The following is an 18,543-nucleotide window of genomic DNA, read 5'->3' as shown; positions in this document are numbered from 1 at the left end:
GGTGTCACTGCTAACACAGAGGGAGATACGCTTGTAATTCAAGCACTAGCTGCACGGACGTTTGTTTCCTTTTTTCTCTCTTTTTAAAGATTTTATTTATTTGTCAGAAAGAGAGAGAAAGAGAGAGAGAGAGAGAAGGCACAAGTAGGGGAGGGTCTGAGGGAGAGGGAGAAGCAGGCTCCCCATTGAGCAGGGAGCCCCATGTGGGGCTGGATGTCAGAACCCTGAGATCATGACCTGAGCCAGAGGCAGACTCTTCACTGACTGAGCCACCCAGGTGTCCCAGCATGGACGTTTCTTTCTTTTTTTTTTAGATTTTATTTATTTATTTGACAGAGAGAGATTACAAGTAGGCAGAGCAGCAGGCAGAGAGGCGGGGGTTTGGGGGGGGAAGCAGGCTCCCTGCTGAGCAGAGAGTTGGATGCAGGGCTCGATCCCAGGACCCTGAGAGCATGACCTGGGCTGAAGGCTGAGGCTTAACCCACTGAGCCACCCTAGTGCCCCAGCAGCATGGACGTTTCTGATGAAACTTTATCAGAAAGATGAACAGTTTACTCTACTTCATGAGAGCAGAACTGGAGGTGGATGGCTGGGCAGGGCCACCGCAGCCCATAGTATATGAACCGTGTCATTAATCTCAGAAAATGAGGACACTTCCTTCAGTGCCGTCTCAGGCTGGCCGCCGTCAGGGAGTTTACACACTCTCTCGCCCTCCTTTCCCAGCTTCTTCACAGGTGGTTCCTCATGCCGTCTGGCCACATGGAGCTCGGCCTACGTCTCATTCAAGCCACTGCAAAAGGCTTGAGGAATTTGAGGGGGCTGTCTTCCTCACATGGAACTTCCACAAGTCCCTCACTCCCACCCTAGAGATCTCATGATCTGTCTGCCCAGAAAAGTCTGGTCAAGAGCAAAGAGAGATGCTCTGATCCATCACGACAAAAAGCACTGACCTCAGAATCCCCAACTGCTGCACATCCCCCCCGGGATGTCCGTCCCGTGCCTGCCTCCACACCAGGCTTTGGAGAGGAACCTCTCTCTGTGCTCTTTCCTACCAGATAACTTATCAGGCAGAGGAGTAAGAAGTAGCTTACTTTTCTGTCTCTATGACTGGGTCATTCCTTGAAGGGTGGGGTATATCTTAATCATTTTGGTAGGACCCAACACTCAAGACAATTGCAAGCAGAGGTCATAAAATGTCAATTTCATATATGCTAAAGAAATGCGCATGGCGGGGCACCTGGGTGACTCAGTAGGTTAAGAGCCTGCCTTTGGCTCAGTCATGATCCCAGGGTCCTGGGATCGAGTCCTGCATCAGGCTCCCCACTCAGTGTGAAGTCTACTTCTCCCTCTACCCCTCCCCGCCCCACCCCCACTCATGTTTTCTCTCTAATAAAGATTAAAAAAGAAAAAAAAGAAGTGCACATGTTAAGAGCATACAATGGAGCAATTTAATAAAGCCAATCTAAAATGGATACCTGGTTTACTGTACTCTGAGACCAGCTCAGGAAACCAGCTGGTCAGGAGACCAGCTGAGCCCAACACTCAGGAAAGGCAGAAACAAACACTTTTTCTTCTTATGTTATCTTTTGGTAAAGAAACGTTCCAGGGAAGAGCAACATACCTGGGCATCTGAGTGTGCTTCATACTGCATTGTCCCTCCTGTTGTCTGATCAAATGTGTACATGAGGCGGATGTCCTCTTCATGTAGCTCATGGCCTTCTACGACAATGGTCCCTGTCGGAGAAGCAACTGCCACTGTGAGTCAACCCCCCAGCATCCTCCTCCACATACCGCCCAGCTACAGCACATTATGCCAGTTTTTAATAAAAACTTCACAGCACCAGCTGTGGAGACTTCAAGAGATCACGTTCTCCCAACTCATATCCCTTATACTTCCCCATGCTGCCTTGGGGACAGTTAAATTGCTGCCAACGTCCACCCGTGTAAGGAAGTCCCCAGGTCCAAAGGCATGTGCCAGGAGGCGACGTACCCCTAAACACAGAGCGCATGATATACTAAAGAGAGCAGGCTGCAGAGTCCAGGGGGACCCAGGCCCAGCACTTACTGAATGCAGGACCCCAGTGCTCCACTATCTGCTGAGTAGGGTGGGGTGGGAATGAGGTGAACAGGGTGGTCAAGGTCTGGGTGCCATCCTCCCACAGCAGGCAGAGCACAAGATGGAGATGCCTGCTTTCAGGGAAGCCTCCTGCGGTCGCCCACAGTGATTTTCTGGGTATCTGAGCACTGGGCTGTCATTCTGACTATGTCACTCTGTTCCAAAAACTGTTTTGCTTTCCAATAGTGCAGAAATCCACTCAGAAAGTAGGTTTGAAGCTACAGGCCTGGTTTCGAACCAGGATTATTTCAATAATTTTTAAGTATTTGGGCTATCTGTTGAAACGCTTAGATTTGTGATCTGAAGTTGCATCAAAGATTTTGTTAATCTAACAAATCAAGTTAAGTTAGGAATGACTCAACTTTTAGTTGCCAGGTTTCTTACATTTCATCTAAAAATGTGAGGACTTCGAGGGACATTTCTCTCAATTCCCTATAAGCAGTCATCTGATTTCTGAGTTCTTTTATCTCTCCTTGTGACTCCTCTGTCCTTATGATTTTCACCTTCACAGGGAATCCTAACAACCGAACACTTTATACCCAAGGTTAAGCAGTGATACCAAGACCCGAGAGGATTCTACTCATGACAGAGCTGAGAATTCCCGGGCACCTGGAAAGTCCCCTGAAGGAGAGGAAGGAGGGGCTAAGTCCCCTTTCCTAACTTCCTCCTATTGTCCTAGGCTTTTCCTTCAGAGCACTTATTGAAACTACAACTGTTTCCACATATCTTCACTGTTGGCCAGCACCATGAGGGTAAAGACATCTGTCTCACTCTTTTCTGGGTTCCCAGGGCCAGTCAAACACAAGAGCTTTAAAAGTATTTGCTGAATTAGTCCAAAATCCAGTCTTGCCCTAAGGAACCAAACTACGAATTCTTGATGTCTTAGAGAGACTATGGGAAGTTCTGATCCAATTCTCCCTTGAACCAGGTCCAGACCTCATTGCTAAGTCCCTGTTTCAAAACCTGCTTTAATCTTTTCTGTCAAACTATACTCTAGTCTTCATTCAGAGACCTCCAAACACCATCGGGCTTTTTCTCACAAGCAACATCCAATAACAGTGAACCTGATACTGGGGGTCTGCGCGCTCTCTCACTGGGGTAGTTTCTAGGCTCCTATTAGCATGTGCAGAACTTAGCGCTATCAGTCATTCTACCTAGAAATCTAGCCCGAAGGAATCGACTGCACAGAACATGTACATGTGAAAATTCTCACTGCAGAACTACGGGCACCAGCAGAAGAATGGAAACAGTCTGAAGAGCCAGCAATAGGACGGGCACCCCTTAAAGGAAAACCACAGAATGGTCTGGAAGTAGCACTTTACAGACTAATGACTTGTAAAGTAAAAATGCAGAATAAAAAGGTGAATAAAATAAACATAAAATATAAAAATGTAGGTGTGAAAAACACGACATTTGTAACTACAGTGTGATCTCCACGCTGGGAGCCTGTGTTTCTGGGCCTGTCTGTGTCGGGAAGTCTGTGCTGGGACTTCCGGGCCACATGGACCAGCACGGAGCAGGCAATCCGTCTGCAGTCAACGGACAGGTGATGGTTCGGGGATCATCTCCTTCCCTTATCAGAATTACTTGTTTCGCAGCTCAGTGACAGTGCAAGTGAAGGAGCCCAGGTGGAAGGTGGCGCCTGGAAGGGGCAGACACCCACCGCTCTCCTGGAAGCGCTCCAGCTCCTCACTGCTCAGCTGCTTGATGGACGTCATCACTGCCCGGAAGGCTCCCTTCAGACGCTTCCCCAGGACCATGTGATCAGGCTCTGCCCTTAGGCGAATGCCATACTTGTTTTTATCCGTAGACAGTGTGACCTTTCGGACGTTCAATTCCTATATAGTCGGCAGCCAAGATGAAAAGAAAGACGGAAATGAAAACATGGGACTCCAAAAACTTGCATATAAACGTTCAAACACCACTGGTCACAACAGCCAAAAAGTGAAAGCACCCCAATGTCCATCAGCTGTTAAAGGATAAACAACATGTGATCCATCACCCAGCAGACTACTACTTAGCGCAATGAAGGACTGATGCATGGACACAGGCTGTACCATGAATTGGACCTCTGGTGCCAAGTGAAGGAAGTCAGCCTCAAAAGACCACTTGCTGTCGGGTTCCATTTACATGAACCATCCAGAACAGCCACACCCAGGGACAGAAAACTTACACCCATGGTTGCCAGGGGGTGAAGGGATCTTGAGGGCAAAAAAGGCGTGTGAATGCTCGTGTGAATGAGTATGTGTGAATGTGTGTGAACGCTCATGTGAATGCTAAACACTGGGTTTCTTTTTAGGGTGATCAAAATGTTACAAAATTTTAATGGGTGTACAATTCTATACATAACTTAAGAATCTTTCTTGTCCAGATCATTCAAGACAGCTGAGCAAACTACATCAACTAAAGAAGATTCTAGACTTAGAGGGGGACCTGTGTGGTGCAGCTGGGTAAGCGTCTGACTCTTAGTTTAGGCTCAGGTCATGAGTGCAGGGTTGCGGGATCCACACTCAGTGTGGAGTCTTCTTAAGACTCTCTCCCACTGTGTCTCTCCCACCCTCTAAATAAAATGTTCAACAAAAAAAAAAAAAAAAAAAAAAAGAAGAAACACTGTCTGCTGAAAAAACACAAGTTGAAGACTATAAACATGGTCCTCTCTAGCACAAAGCCAATGGCGTGTACATGTGTACATGCGTGTGTCTGGGTGCACACGGCCCTCCCACAGCCCAGTGGGGACGCCCAGTGAACACCCCCAGGCAGCGCTGGATGGGCGGGAAGGTGCTCAGCCAGCACCTGTGCTAGAGTTGGAGCTGCTCATGCCCAATGCATGCCCACTTGTTACTTGATGATTTGAAGGAAGAGTTTTTTGGTTAGTCCTCAAAGAATATTTGGAGAAGCAGATAAAGGTAGTGAGTGATCCAATCAAGGTAAAGAATCCACCGATCTTAGAATTGCTTTTTAAAAAAAAAAATTTTTTTTTTTTAAGGAATGGCTTTTAAAGAATTACAATGACATTTTATTTTATTTTTTTTTAAAGATTTTATTTATTTATTTGGCAGACAGAGATCAGAAGTAGGCAGAGAGGCAGGCAGAGAGAGAGGAGGAAGCAGGCCCCCCGCTGAGCAGAGAGCCCGATGCGGGGCTCCATCCCAGGACCCTGGAATCATGACCTGAGGCTTTAACCCACTGAGCCACCCAGGCACCCCTATAATGACATTTTAAAAAGGCAAAAGCACACGCTGATTCTAAGCAAAGTGCAAGATTCTGTGGACAGTTAAGGGTCTGTATGTGCTGACACACAAAAGGAAAAGGATACATTTCAAAGTATACATCAAAATGAACTACACTAACAGTACTAGTCCTAACAATCTTCTCAAAGAAAGAAATCTATTTGGACCCAAAAAGTCAAACCTGTACTCTTACCTCAATGATATACTTCTCCAAAGACTTGATCTCACGAAGAGCTTCTGGATCCCGATGGATAACCACAATTTCTTTCAAAGGATACTAGGAGGAAAGGGAAGGGACAGTTTACCAAACAGCCAGTCCTTCAAACAGCAGGAAAGTAAAATGTTAAATGTCTTATCCGAATCTCAAGCTCCAGACTGAGCAGGTTTAACCAGCACTAAGTCTTTCACACCCTTACTGCAGAAAAGAAAAAAAATTATGCCTGTGCTGGAAGTGGTCTCTTTTAAGAAAATCCTCCAAAGGTGTAATTATTTGGGCCTGTGCACGTAAAATACAAATGAAGCATCAAACCTTTATCGGAATGGTTTTGCGGTCTCGAATCACTCGCCCGAGTTCAATCACAGACTGCATGCGAGAAACGGCTCTCTCTGTGTTCTTGTCAATCAGCTCCTCCCTGACGGCAGAAGTGAGCGTGAGAGGGACTCCATGAAGGGCAGACCACCCCAAACGACACGAGCTTGGAGGGAGGAAGGGGCGATCCCTCTGCAGCCTGAGGCGCAGCCGCCACGTGAGCCTTCCCGGGCCCAGGCGGGGCTTCAGTGATACCCGATTCTTACCGAACATGGGGCAGCATGAGGTAGTGGATGCTGTGTGTGTCCTTGTCCTGGACAGAAACAGGGTCGATCAGCAGCTTTAGATTCTGGTACATCAATTCGGTGAGAAAAGGCGTATAGGGGGCCTGCATGAAGAGACAGGACATCAACTGACCTCGGATGGAGAAAAAGAGCAGCTCCACGTGAGTGGACAGGACCCTACTTTCTGACCCTGGCGGGATGGACCCCTGCACTGTAGCGGCGGCGGGCAGAGCCAGAGTCCTGAAGCACCCAGAAGAAGTCTGCAGTAACAACAGGAGCTGCAACCATGACCCCATGTCCTCACACCTCAGAAACCGCATCAGCAAGCTGGGGAAATGCTTCCTAGGGTGAAGGTGAGTGAGGTCAGATGAGAGGCACCAGGCACAAGACAGGTCTTGCTCGTGTGTGTTCAGGAGTGAACATGGCTTATGACCTCAGGCTGGAGTAGTAGCGACAGGACACATGTTCAGTAAAACGCCGTCTGTGACGTACTTGTGTATTAGACGTGCATTCAAGTACTTCCCTGTTATGGTGACAGGAACCCGCGTGAAGATGAGGTGTGTGCTCACAGGCAGCTGTGGCTCGGCCGTCCCAGGGCCAGCACCCCGACCTGACGTGTGCCGCAAAGGGCAGACAGGAAGAACCCAGCTCTAGAAGCAAATGTTTCTTAGGCCTTCCTGACATAGACAAGCTATGAGATTTTTGAAAGGGAACTAGGGAATTAAGCTGTTTTAAAACTATTTCTTTTTCTGGGGAGACCAGTACAGACCAGCTGCAACGCCAGGGCTGCGGCCAGCACCTTACCATCAGTCTGCACAGAGACAGCAGGACGCTGAACAAGGTCTCCAGGGCCGTAACACAGTCCTCCACCCCGTTTTCACCCTAGCGAAGAAGCTCGCATTAATTAGACTGTTCGAATCCAGTCGGTTGAATGAAGAATGGCGACCCCACAGAGCACACAGCGCGCAGACAGGACAGGGGAGCCGGGGCAGGCGGCCACAGCACAGCGTCCAGGGTCAGGCAGGCGGCCGCCGCGGGCCCTGCTCTCCCCACCTCTGAGCCCAGGCATCTGAGGCCTGGAGGCTGCGTCTGCCTCTCATGCAACACACGGCAATGGTTACAAACAGAAAATAGCAATTACCTTAAGATAAGATTTCTTATTTAAAAAAATGTATATAATGTTTATTTAGGAAATAATGACATTAATTCACTGTAGGAAAAACACAAAGATTATAAAAAAGAAAACCATAACGAAATGATAGAGATAGGTGCGGTCAACAGTGTAGAGAGAGCCCCTCTGCACATGGGCGTGTTGTGTTTGATCTATTTTAACAAAAATGAAATTACTGTTTTGTGAAGGGCTTTTGTGATTCCCACATCTGGAGGCAGGCTGGCGGGCCGTGGCACGGGCACCCCCACAGTCTACGCGTGGCCTCCGGGCCTGCGACAGGACTCAGCCCACATGCCCAGTAGGCTGCCCGTACATAACTGACTAGAGGAAGAAGTGAGGAGAAACCCGAGTTGAGAGCAGAGCCACCCCCGTGACATCGCATGTATCTGCGTGACTTCCTTTTGTGTTTTAAGAGAATCTGCTCAGCTCAGTCTTGTATGGCCCTGAGACTTGCCCTCTGACAGGACACTCCTTAGTTGTCTTGAAAATATGCAAGTGGACTTCTAGAACTTACAGGTTCCTATCTTTCAAATGGTGATAAATGTAGCTGACATACAATGTAAAAAGGACAAAAGAGAAAGAGCTTCAGAAGCTGAGAGCACTTGAAAACATTCCTCTCTCTTCCGGCTGCACTCCTGTTTCTCGGAGGTTACCCTCCCACACTCCGCCGCTGCGGGCAGCAGCCTGCGTGCGTGCGCTCACCTTCAGCCTTCTGCGGTTCATCCTGACGTACCAGTTGGTTAGGACATCCACAAACTTGACCAGGCGAGGCACCACCGTGTAGAGCCTGTAAGCTGAAAGCAGATGATCAGGCAGCAAGAACAGGTGAGCGTCTAGGGTGCGGGGAGGGCCAGACGCAAACAGCAAGCGGTCTTGTCATCCCAGAGCTGCCACGCTTGCTCAGGAGACAGGAAGAACCAAAGTGACAAAACCCCGGTGGCATTCCCCAAGGATGAACTACGTGACTGTTGGTGTATCGAGAGCATACATGACCCACCCTGTGAGTGCGTGCGAGCCCCCGTGGTCAGTGAGAAAAAGAGAAGCCCCAGACCCATGGGACACCTGGGTGGCTCAGCTGGTTAAGCGTCCGCCTTCAGCTCAGGTCATGATCCCGGGGTCCTGAGACTGAGTCCTGCATCAGGCTCCTTGGTCAGTGGGGGGCCTGCTTCTCTCTCTGCCTGCTCTACTTGCTCTCCTTGCTTGTGCTCACTCACTCTCTCTCTTTACAAAGAAAGAAAGAAAGAAAGAAACTCAAGACCCGTGTTGGAGAGGCCACAGCTGCATGTCTGACTTCCTTCCGCTGTGCTACCCTGACCCTCCACGAAGACACCCTAGACACACAGCTCTAACCAGAGGCTGAGGCCAGAGCTTTCCAACTAGAGCGAGTCTGCCTGTGTCTGGAGACCCGGTCCAGCCATCCAGCCGGACCCCAGGGGAGCTGCTCAACAACGCAGAGGCCGACAGCCCCCGATCCCGAGAATGTGCGGCCCAAACAGCCAGCAGAATGGGCACCCCGGGAAAGGACAAAGACATGAGGGCCCCCAAGAATTCTGAGGGCAAGCAGGAGGGTGACGGTGCTCAGTCCATCTTGTTTAAGGTAAGGGCCTATTTTTTGGATTTTCCCAATCACCTCCCTGTAACTGATATTCTCGGTTGCACAAAAACAAACACCAAAACCAAGAATAAGACCAACAAGTATAAGAAACACAACTTATATTAATGAAAGAGTTCAGTGACCGTTAAGAAGCCTTTGGTCCAAACTGCCAGGGGGAGAAGCTGCCACTGGCAGAGGGCGGCTCACAAGGACCAGAACTGAGGTGCCAGCGGCCACTCGCTCTGAGAGGTGACGTGGTGATCAGAGCCCTAGCCTGAAGAAAGAAGGTCATTTCTATGGCTCGCCACACCCTCCACCTTCTAGGAGGCCGGGGTTCCCTGTGCTCAGGTGTTATCCCTGGAGGGCACACAGAACCCTCACAGCTTGAGTGTGCCGTGCGTAGCAGCAACACTGTGGCTGCTGGGCTCCCTAATGGAGCTGCAGATTCTCCAGACCTCAGAACCTTATCCAGGAGGGGCCAAGGGTACGAAGCCAGCAGGCTGTGGCACTGGGGCACTAGAGCAGTCGGCCACGGAAACAACCACTGCTAGACCCTTCGTTTCCAATAAGACATACCCCAGCTGGCCTGCATGCACTCAGGACGTGGCTTGGCTCTGCTGTCCCCAGGCCCATTTTCAACAGTTCATGTCACTCAGGACGGATGGGGACAAGGCTGTGAGCAGGTGTCCTGGGCTGCGTGGTGAGCTCTGCTCGCATGCTCATGTCCCTCTGCACCTACATCAATTGGTCCAGCAGTCACATGATCCTTCTGATGCGAGTTTGACGGGTGGGGGCAGGCTTCAGGATGCCTGGCAGCCTGTGGGAATTCCTGGACTCAACACTCTCTTGTGTCAAGGGCTGAGGCACCAAGATTCCAGGAAGGCCATGTGCCTGCACGACTGCACCGCCTGGGGCAGGATGGTTAACCTTGACAGGGGACATCTGCCCACCAACTTTGTCGGACCCATGTCAGGTATCCTACTTCAGTAGTTTCTGGAATTCCCCCCAGACTTAGTTTGTTCTGTCTCCAACCTTGAGGAAACCAACATAACCTATGTCTCCAACCTGTGTCCAAGACACAACTCATTGTTATAGGTAACAAATATGGGAAAACATCCACCTTATTACTATTTTTCTAAACACGGACTGCTTATTTAATCGACTAAAAACCACATGCTAACAAGCACTCCTTGAGCACCTCCTGTCTGCCAGCTACTCTCTGCACACAATCTCTGTCGGAGCCTTGTAACACCACCACCAGGAACTTTTCAGAGAAAGAAACCGAGGCCTGAGGACTTCGGGCAGCGCCCAACCAGAGGGAACAGGTGGTGGAGGTGGGTTTGAACCGTGGAAGGCCGTGTGGTGACTGTGGCCGGTGGGGTGAGGCTGAGCTGACCCCCAGGCCTCTGAGCAGCATGACTACAAGTCTTAACAAAATCATATTTGAGGGGTTAAAAGAAACAAGGATTTATCTAGTGTTCCGTATCTCTCAAAATGTTTATAAAACGCCCCCTGTTTCTAAAAAAACACAGTTAAGTATCGAAAGGGTAATCAGAAAAAGAACTCTTATTTCCATTTCCATTTACCTGCCATTTCAGTCTCGAAGAACCCAACCAGTGACTGCATGAAGGACAGGACCCACCGGTCTGTGATGTTGGCACTTTCTTTAACTGTGTTCTCGTTGTAGAGGAATTCCGTTTCTTCCTCCTGCGAAGTGACAAGTACTAAAACATTCAGCATGCTTAGGGAAAATTACTGTACAGAAATAAACTCTTTAAACCACTTAAACTGTGGTTTAAGTGGCTCAGTCGTTAAGCACCTGCCTTCAGCTCAAGTCATGATCTCAGGGTCCTGGGATCGAGCCCCACACTGGGCTCCCTGCTCAGCAGAGAGCCTACTTCTTCCTTTCCCATTCACCCTGCTTGTGTTTCCTCTCTCGCTGTATCTCTCTCTGTCAAATAAATAAATAAAATCTAAAAACAAACCAACACAAAACCCACTTAAACTGAAGTGGCCCACAACAGCCATCCACAAAACTCCAGATCAAGTGGCAATTTAAATTACTGATTCTCAGCAGTATTTTCCAAATAAGCTCTAAACTTGGGATATAAAGTACTCAGTTAATGAATTGTATTTTTGACTACTCTGAACAGAATTTAGGAAAAAATTATTCCTTTGTACCAAAAATGATTATGAGTTGAGAAATATTCCAAAATCTTCTAAGTGTAGGATTTAGTTACTTCAGATCCAATGAAGGAAAGCTAGTAGAGCTGGCTAGGGCTGGACGATTGTCTACAGACTGAACATGAACATTAGGAACTAACATCTCTGCTTAAATTGTCCATTTTAACTAGAATGCTGTGTACCCCCCCCCCCCCTCACCTCTTTGCAAAACTGCCCTTGTGCTGATATGGTCCACTCCACCTGTCCCCCCTCATGCAGCAGCAACACCAGGCTGGCGGCGCAATGGCTGTGCTGACTCCGGCCCTGATCTGAGAGCCTGATGGGAGAGCTGGCGTTTGATGGCCAAGCCCAGGTGGGCCCCGTGGTGCTCTGGTGTCCCACAGCAGCAGAGGCCTTGGGAGAGCGCCTGTCCTCCTCAGCCCACAGGGAGAAGCCCACATGGGAGACAAGCCAGAGGTAGCAGCATGGGAATAGCCAGCCTGCCCGAGGGGGACACTCACAGCTCACACCTCCAGCCCATTTCCAGAAAGCATCAACGTTGTACGATTAGTCAACAGTAATGGACACAGTGATTCTACTGTAAGCTGTTGCACATAAAAGATGAGGGGTACTGGAGTCTGACCCCAAATGGAGCCCTGAGAGCACAGCCAGGCACACAGGTTTTCAGATGGTGCCTCCCTGGCCATCAGGCACTTCCACATGTGCCATTCCCCCTCTAATGGCCACTGGAGTCTCTCACTTCCAGAGTCTGGACCTCGATGTCTCACTGAGCACTGCCTGCAGCAGCCTTCACCAGGTGTCCCCTCCCTGGGAGTGGTGGGCTCTTCACCCCCACCGCCACCAGCCTTGGTTCCATGAGGGGAGGGCAGCGGGGCAGTGGATGCACCTCCCAGGCAGCTCTTCTACAGGGGAAGCCCCAGTGTCTCCTGAGGCGAGCGGAGCCCGCCCAGCACCTTCATGAAGTGCCCCCAAGGTGGCCCTGAGTCCTACCCACAGGGACTGCTGGCAGTGCCACCCGCGCTCTGGAGCAGACCCAGCTCAACCCAGCCTGCCGGGCCCCCACCCCACACCTTCTGCAGCCTCAGGACGTTCTGGATGAAGAAGCGGTAGGCGTTGTACCAAGGGAGCAACACATCCTTCAAGACATCACGCACACCCTCCTCCTTAAATCGAAGGTTTTCTGCTCGCACCACAGGGGAGTTGATCAGATACAGTCTGGGTGAGAAAGAATGTTACATGGAAAAGGAATATAGAAATTAATACAAGTATTCTTACTAGACATGTTGACACAGCAAACAGCATTTTTTATACAAAAGGCAAGAATTAAGAGATATACAAAAGACCTAAGAATACTGTTCTTAGGTTAATTTAAAACTGACAAAGCTGTTTGTGCAAGAGACCTAGCGAATAACAAAGGGGAGACATAACCCCAGACCAAAATATGGCACTTGACCAACCTAGAAGCACGCCCCGTGCCAGTGTTGGTGTGGGCCTCGGGCAGCGGGGCCTCCTTCCCCGACACCCTGCACAGGCACTGGAGTTCACAAAAGGATCCGCCGCAAGTGCTCTGCCAGCACACAGGGGTTTCCAGAGGGAAGAGGCCAGGGACGTCCCTAAACATGCTCAGGACAGCCCCCATAGCAGAGAATGATCTGGCTTGGTTGTCAGCAGTGCCGAGGGGCAGGCTAACCACTAACTGGGGGGGTAGGACTCCCCATTCAATGTTCCTCGGTTCAGCCCCTGGATGCGGTCTCCGTGGCTGCAGCAGGAGGATGCAGGATGTGACCACCGTGGCTCCTTTCCACCCCGACACCTAATGGGCATGACAAGGACTAACATTTCAAGCAGTGGCTCACATTTCTCTCAAAGCTCTTCGGTATGCATTTTCATTTGCCCTAGCATAAATAATCCTCAGATGGCTCTTCCGAGCTGCAAGCACAGAAACGAAATAAATGGCCAACGGGATGAAGAGCCAGGCAAGGGAGTGAGGCTGAAACCCCAGCGGCCAGCCGGGGGGCAACACAGGATCCGGTTCCTAAAACCTCTTGTTCCTGAGAAGCTGCCTTGAGGGTTTGAAGCCAACACCACACTGATTTAACTGTCCCCGTAACAGAGATAAAGTCTGAAATAGCTAATTATGAACTAAATCAAAGGAACATGATTAACAGAACAAGCAAAGCTTACGTAAAAAGGACATTATGCACAGGGCAGAGCACTGGCTTGTACCTGAGGGCGTCGGCACCATATTTATGAATGATGGAAAGTGGATCCGGATAATTCTTTTTTCGTTTGCTCATTTTTTGACCATCACTTGAAAAACAAAAGGGAGATGCCAATTAAGTAAGTCACCATCACAGCTTATCTTTACAACAGTGACGGTTACCTGCAAAATGGAAGACAGAAATGCAAGTGGGATAAGGGCACAAGTGGCTATTAACACCTGCGAGCTTCCTTCTGAATTCCGCAGTGAAGTCGGTGGAGAAGCTAAGAACATAGGCTCAGCATTTATTCCAGAGAACTGGAAACTTGTATTGATGCAAAAACCTGTAATGGAAGCTCCCAGCTCTATTCACAGTCAGCGGCCACTGGAAATAACCCCATGTCCTTCCCCAGGTGAGGGGCGCAGCGGTGGTCACCCGCACCACGGGGCACTGCTCAGCCATCGGGAGGAAGGGACTGAGGACACACCCGTCCTGGGAGATCTCCAACTTAAGCAAGTTGTTTAACTTTTTTATTAAAACCTCAAATTGCTCAAATGTCAAACTGAGATAAGGAAAGGTGTCACCTTGGGGCGCCCTGGTGGCTCAGTGAGTTGAGTGTGTACCTTTAGTTCAGGTCATGATCCCAGGGTCCTGGCATCGAACCCCGCATCTGGGTCCCTACTCAGTGGGGAGCCTGCTTCTCCCTCTCCCTCTGCCATTCTGCTCCCCCTGCTCATGTTCTCTCAAATCAAACCCTTAAAATCTTAAAGAAAGAAAAAAGGAAAGAACCCATCTGAAACAGTTCTGGGGCGTGGATGAGAGAAGACGCATGATCAAAACGCGGTTAGCAGGGGCCGTCCTCCCTCAGACAGGACATGAGGCAGGGTATCTGCATACATGTTTTTTCTTATTATTGATTTGTGTTTTTTCTGTTATAACTATAGGCAACAGAAAAAAAAAACCGATTCCTTATGATCCTGGAAACTCTAGAACCCTCAGCTTCCTCATATTAAATAGTGGTTAACAATAATCTTCATTAAAGGGCCGGGTGCAAATGAAACCAGGGCTACAGGCCCACGCACCTGATCCAATCCCCCACGACAGATGTTCCACCGCCAGCAGCATCGCAGGACACACGCCTCCCCCGCCCCCAGCTCCCCACTTTGCCCTTCTCCCTGGGGTAGAGGGTACGTGCAGGCGCGCCCTGGAGACAAGACGTGAGCAGGATGGGTGGGATGGAAAGGAAGAGCAGAGAGCGGTGCTGACAGCAGAGGAAGGAGGAGAGCGGAGGCGGTGCTGACAGCAGGGGAAGGAGGAGAGCGGAGAGCGGTGCTAATAGCAGGGGAAGGAGGAGAGCAGGAGCAAAGCTGGGCTGACCCTAAGTTCCTGGATTCACAAAGAATGGCTACGTCCATCCGGACTATGGCGGCCAGAGCCGAGGGGGCCATGGACCGGGACAAGTCACAACACAAGTATGTGCACCTGCCTTGCCAGGACGAGCCCGTTCACAATCACGTTCCTGAAAGGCGGCTGTCCAAAAAGAGCAGTGGCCAGCACCAGCAGGGTGTAAAACCTGGAAAAAAACCCAAGAAGAAGACAGCTCAGCAACAACAGAAAAGGAATCTAAGCATAGGGGAAAAAATCTGTGCTTATTTACTGGACTGAATTTCTACTGTAGGTCAGTTACACCTATTAAAGATCACTTACAGCAAAGGTTCTTAATCCAGTAACATTAGAATCATTTGGGGTGTGCTAAAAAAAAATCACATAGGACCGACCGCAAAACCAATCAGTTTAGAAAACATAAAATGTGACTTATGGCTAATAAAGGCCTGGACTGAGTACTGACCCCCAGCCGCTGAGGACAGTACTGTTGACTTCCTCGATGGAGACAGCTGGGTGACAGTGCTGGCCTTCCTATCAGGACCTCCAGACATGTCAGGCTGCAAATCCAGAGACGTATGTGGCCTTAGCGCAAGGTTACATGGGACAGTCTGATGACAAAAGACGCAGACATTCTCACCCAGAAGTCAGAAGGCAGAGACCGTAGGAGCACAGACGATGTCTTTGCTCTGCCAGCCGTCACCCAGGCTGCTGTGTGGCTTGTTCCTAAACTCTACCACCTCCCTGCAGCCACCCCAGTAACTGACGCTCTGGTGTCATCTCCAGGCTGACTCTACACTCCCAGAACATGACGGGACATGGACTAATATGCCTTCCTCTGAAGGCAGGTCAGGAGGACTTGATTGCTAGGACAGGCAGCCCAAGTCTGAGGGAAGGGGAGGGAGGCAGCGAGTGCCTACGGACCCACGTGAGGGCTGTTAGATGCTGACAGACATCACCGGAACTCAAATGACTTACTGGCAAGGCGTCTTCCCTAAGAAAGGTATTGGACCTGTGCCTAAAGAGAAACGGATTGGATGCTGAAAAGAGCACCTTCTGGAACATTAGGATGGAATTCAATCAACTTGTCGTATCTACTGCGAAAGTGTCAAAACAGACAATGACACCTATCTTCCTTAAACACTTCTGCAACATCACCACTAATGAAAGGAGAATCAAGAAGAAGGTACTATACCTTCCTCTACTTCAGAAGATGATGGCATCGCTTTTAACAGGTACCAGATAAAACCAATGCCAAAATCCGCCCCACCATGGTTTGTCTTTTTCCCCCAGTCTGGATTTTTAGAATGTTTATTGTGTAAGAATAGCCTTAACATCTGAGCACATTTCCAATCAACCCTTAAATTTGTAGCACCCAAGCCATTGTCTTGTATGTACTCATTAAAGTACTCATTAAACATTTGAGTAAATGATTTAAAATGAACAAGCTGAGAGGCGCCTGGGTGTCTCAGTGGGTTAAAGCCTCTGCCTTTGGCTTAGGTCATGATCTCAGGGTCCCGGGATCGAGCCCTGCATTGGGCTCTCTGCTCAGCAGGGCGCCTGCTTCCCCCTCTCTCTCTGCCTGCCTCTCTGCCTACTTGTGATCTCTGTCAAATAAATAAATAAAATCTTAAAAAAAAAAATGAACAAGCTGAGAACATATATTATTTTTTGCCACTTAATCTTTAAGTATAACAAATCTATCTACTCCAAAATGTCTATGAAATAAACTCTAAAATCACAGCTTTTCTGTAGTAAAAGATCCCAACTCAAAAGATACTTTACTAGTATACTTGGTGGCGAGGGGACAGAGGGCAGGAGCAGAGCCTGTCTCATTTGACACAGCCTCTCCAGCACCAAGCTGATAAACGCTAGGTACTCAGTAAAGTATCTGTGAAATCAAATCAGATCAGTAAAATGACCGAAATAAGAACATACCATCCTCTGGTCTGGTCAATGCCTTCAGCAATGAAGTCTGCAGGAAATGCATCATCAAACTCCCTCTTGTTTTCAAACGGATAATGAACTTGAGCGTAGGGCATGCTGCCGCTCTCGAACCAACAGTCAAACACTTCAGAGATGCGACGCAACACTCCCTTCCCACAGCGGGAAGGGATGGTCAGATGATCAATGCTAAGAAACAAACCAAGCCACGTCTATTAACTTCAACCACAAAAGGACTTGCAGTTTAACTGTCAAAAGGAAACACAACACCCTGATGAGATTTCATACTCATTTGCAAGCAGAAATACTGGCAGTTATCACAGCCTTTAGAGGCATGGTGTGGGGGCTCAATACGGGGCTTTATACCAAAGTTGCCCACATCCAAATCAAAGATAGAGGCCACCCTTCCTCAACGTGACATGAGTCATCAATAATGTAATTCCGTAAACCGGTATTTGATTTCTATACGCAGCTCCGTAATCTGCTTCAGAGGCCATGTCGATGCTCTCTGAATGACACAATGAAACCGAATCAACATTGAGAAACTACCTCTCTCTGTGAAGATCAGAGATCTTTGCCCCCGACAGCTCCTCAAGTTCTGCCATCGATCCAATGCATACTACCTGTCAAAGCAAAGTTAAAAAGCAAGAGAACCTCAGAGCAAAAATCACACAGCTTTAATTTACGCAGCATTCACACTTAGTTTTAGAAACCTCTGTTCTTCAGGACAGTTGTCACTAACGTGGCTTACACTCACGGAACGCTGCAGGTCACTGAAGAGGTGAGTGGGCTCCATTACTCTGCCACCTACCACTGTCTCAGGAGTCCCTACGTGGAGAGGACCTAACAGCATCATCTCAACATGCCCCTGCTGACGGCTTACTAGGTCCAGATCTCTGCCCCGTGTAATTAGTTTAAGTGAAATGCCTATACTGTGACTCTGAGGCATCTCAGTTTCTTCCTGACATTTGAATTTGACTCCTTGATCAGGAATCTTTCTAAGTTGAAGTTAGAACTAAATTACTGTGTGTGGACCGGATCAAACCAACGAGATCACAAGGCATCATGTAGGGTTTCGTCAAGGCAAAGAGGCTGCCCTCAGCTCAGTTGAGGCCCTGAAAGGGTCCCACGCGGTGGGGTGGCCCCAGCAGTAGCTGCTGTGGGTTCTCGCCCAGGTGTCTGCTACCTAGGGAACACCACATCCTCCGCCCTTCTAGTTCAGTCCTGGGAGGCCTGCTGAATTGTCTTTCTTCTGTTGCTCACCCCTTTACTCTCCTTGTGAGTAACTGATGATCAGGCCTGAAAGTCCAGACCTACACCAAGTCATGGCATATGAAATCCCCCCTCAGAGCGGTTAAAAGGGAAAGCTTAAAAACATTACCAAAGTATTGCAACCTCGAATTTATAAAACCAGGTGACTGTGTGTGTAAATACGTATATGACGGCTTCTGTCCAGCACGTGGGGGTATATCCATAGACCTATATACGTATTTACACACACGTGGATTCCCTAAGAAAAATACAAATTGCCTTCTTTACTTTTACACAGAGGGAGATTTAAAAAATTGTATTTAATAGAAGTAAAGTAAAAATAAATTTAAAAAAAAACTCCCAAATTTTATTTATATTATTCTAGGAAGGAAAAAAGAAAAACAGAAGAAATAAGAAAGGGGCAAAGAAAAAAGAAACTACGTCCAGATGTACAAATGAAGCGCTTCAGCAAAAATCAACGTGAGAACACAAGGCCCTGTCTCACCTCCTCAAAGTCATCGCTGACCCACAGGGGGATGGGGGTACCCCAGTATCTGTTTCTGGAAATCGCCCAGTCACGTGCATCTTTCAGCCAATTTCCAAATCGCTTTTCTCGCACAAACTCTGGGACCCTGCAATAAACAGGTCAGACAGTC

General features: G+C 48.8%; 1 protein-coding gene across 2 annotated transcripts in view; it reads right to left on the bottom strand.

Moving 5' to 3' along the window:
• IARS1 (isoleucyl-tRNA synthetase 1) overlaps positions 1-18,543 on the bottom strand; it is a 67,092-nt gene that overhangs the window by 14,873 nt on the left and 33,676 nt on the right. For both annotated transcript variants that reach the window (XM_082694270.1, XM_082694271.1), the window contains exons 14-27: positions 18,393-18,519; positions 17,186-17,259; positions 16,631-16,825; positions 14,796-14,882; positions 13,335-13,418; positions 12,179-12,323; positions 10,511-10,631; positions 8,033-8,124; positions 6,964-7,041; positions 6,142-6,263; positions 5,876-5,978; positions 5,540-5,623; positions 3,780-3,954; positions 1,622-1,734 (exon numbers count right to left, since the gene is read on the bottom strand). In XM_082694270.1, the coding sequence (XP_082550396.1) occupies positions 1,622-1,734; positions 3,780-3,954; positions 5,540-5,623; positions 5,876-5,978; positions 6,142-6,263; positions 6,964-7,041; positions 8,033-8,124; positions 10,511-10,631; positions 12,179-12,323; positions 13,335-13,418; positions 14,796-14,882; positions 16,631-16,825; positions 17,186-17,259; positions 18,393-18,519 (1,600 nt within the window). The remainder of the gene's footprint in view (positions 1-1,621; positions 1,735-3,779; positions 3,955-5,539; positions 5,624-5,875; positions 5,979-6,141; positions 6,264-6,963; positions 7,042-8,032; positions 8,125-10,510; positions 10,632-12,178; positions 12,324-13,334; positions 13,419-14,795; positions 14,883-16,630; positions 16,826-17,185; positions 17,260-18,392; positions 18,520-18,543) is intronic.

Source organism: Mustela nivalis, assembly GCF_964662115.1.
Source record: "Mustela nivalis genome assembly, chromosome: 13".
Lineage (NCBI taxonomy): Eukaryota > Metazoa > Chordata > Mammalia > Carnivora > Mustelidae > Mustela > Mustela nivalis.
Note: the sequence above shows the minus strand (reverse complement) of the source record. Positions and strands in the feature narration are given on the sequence as shown.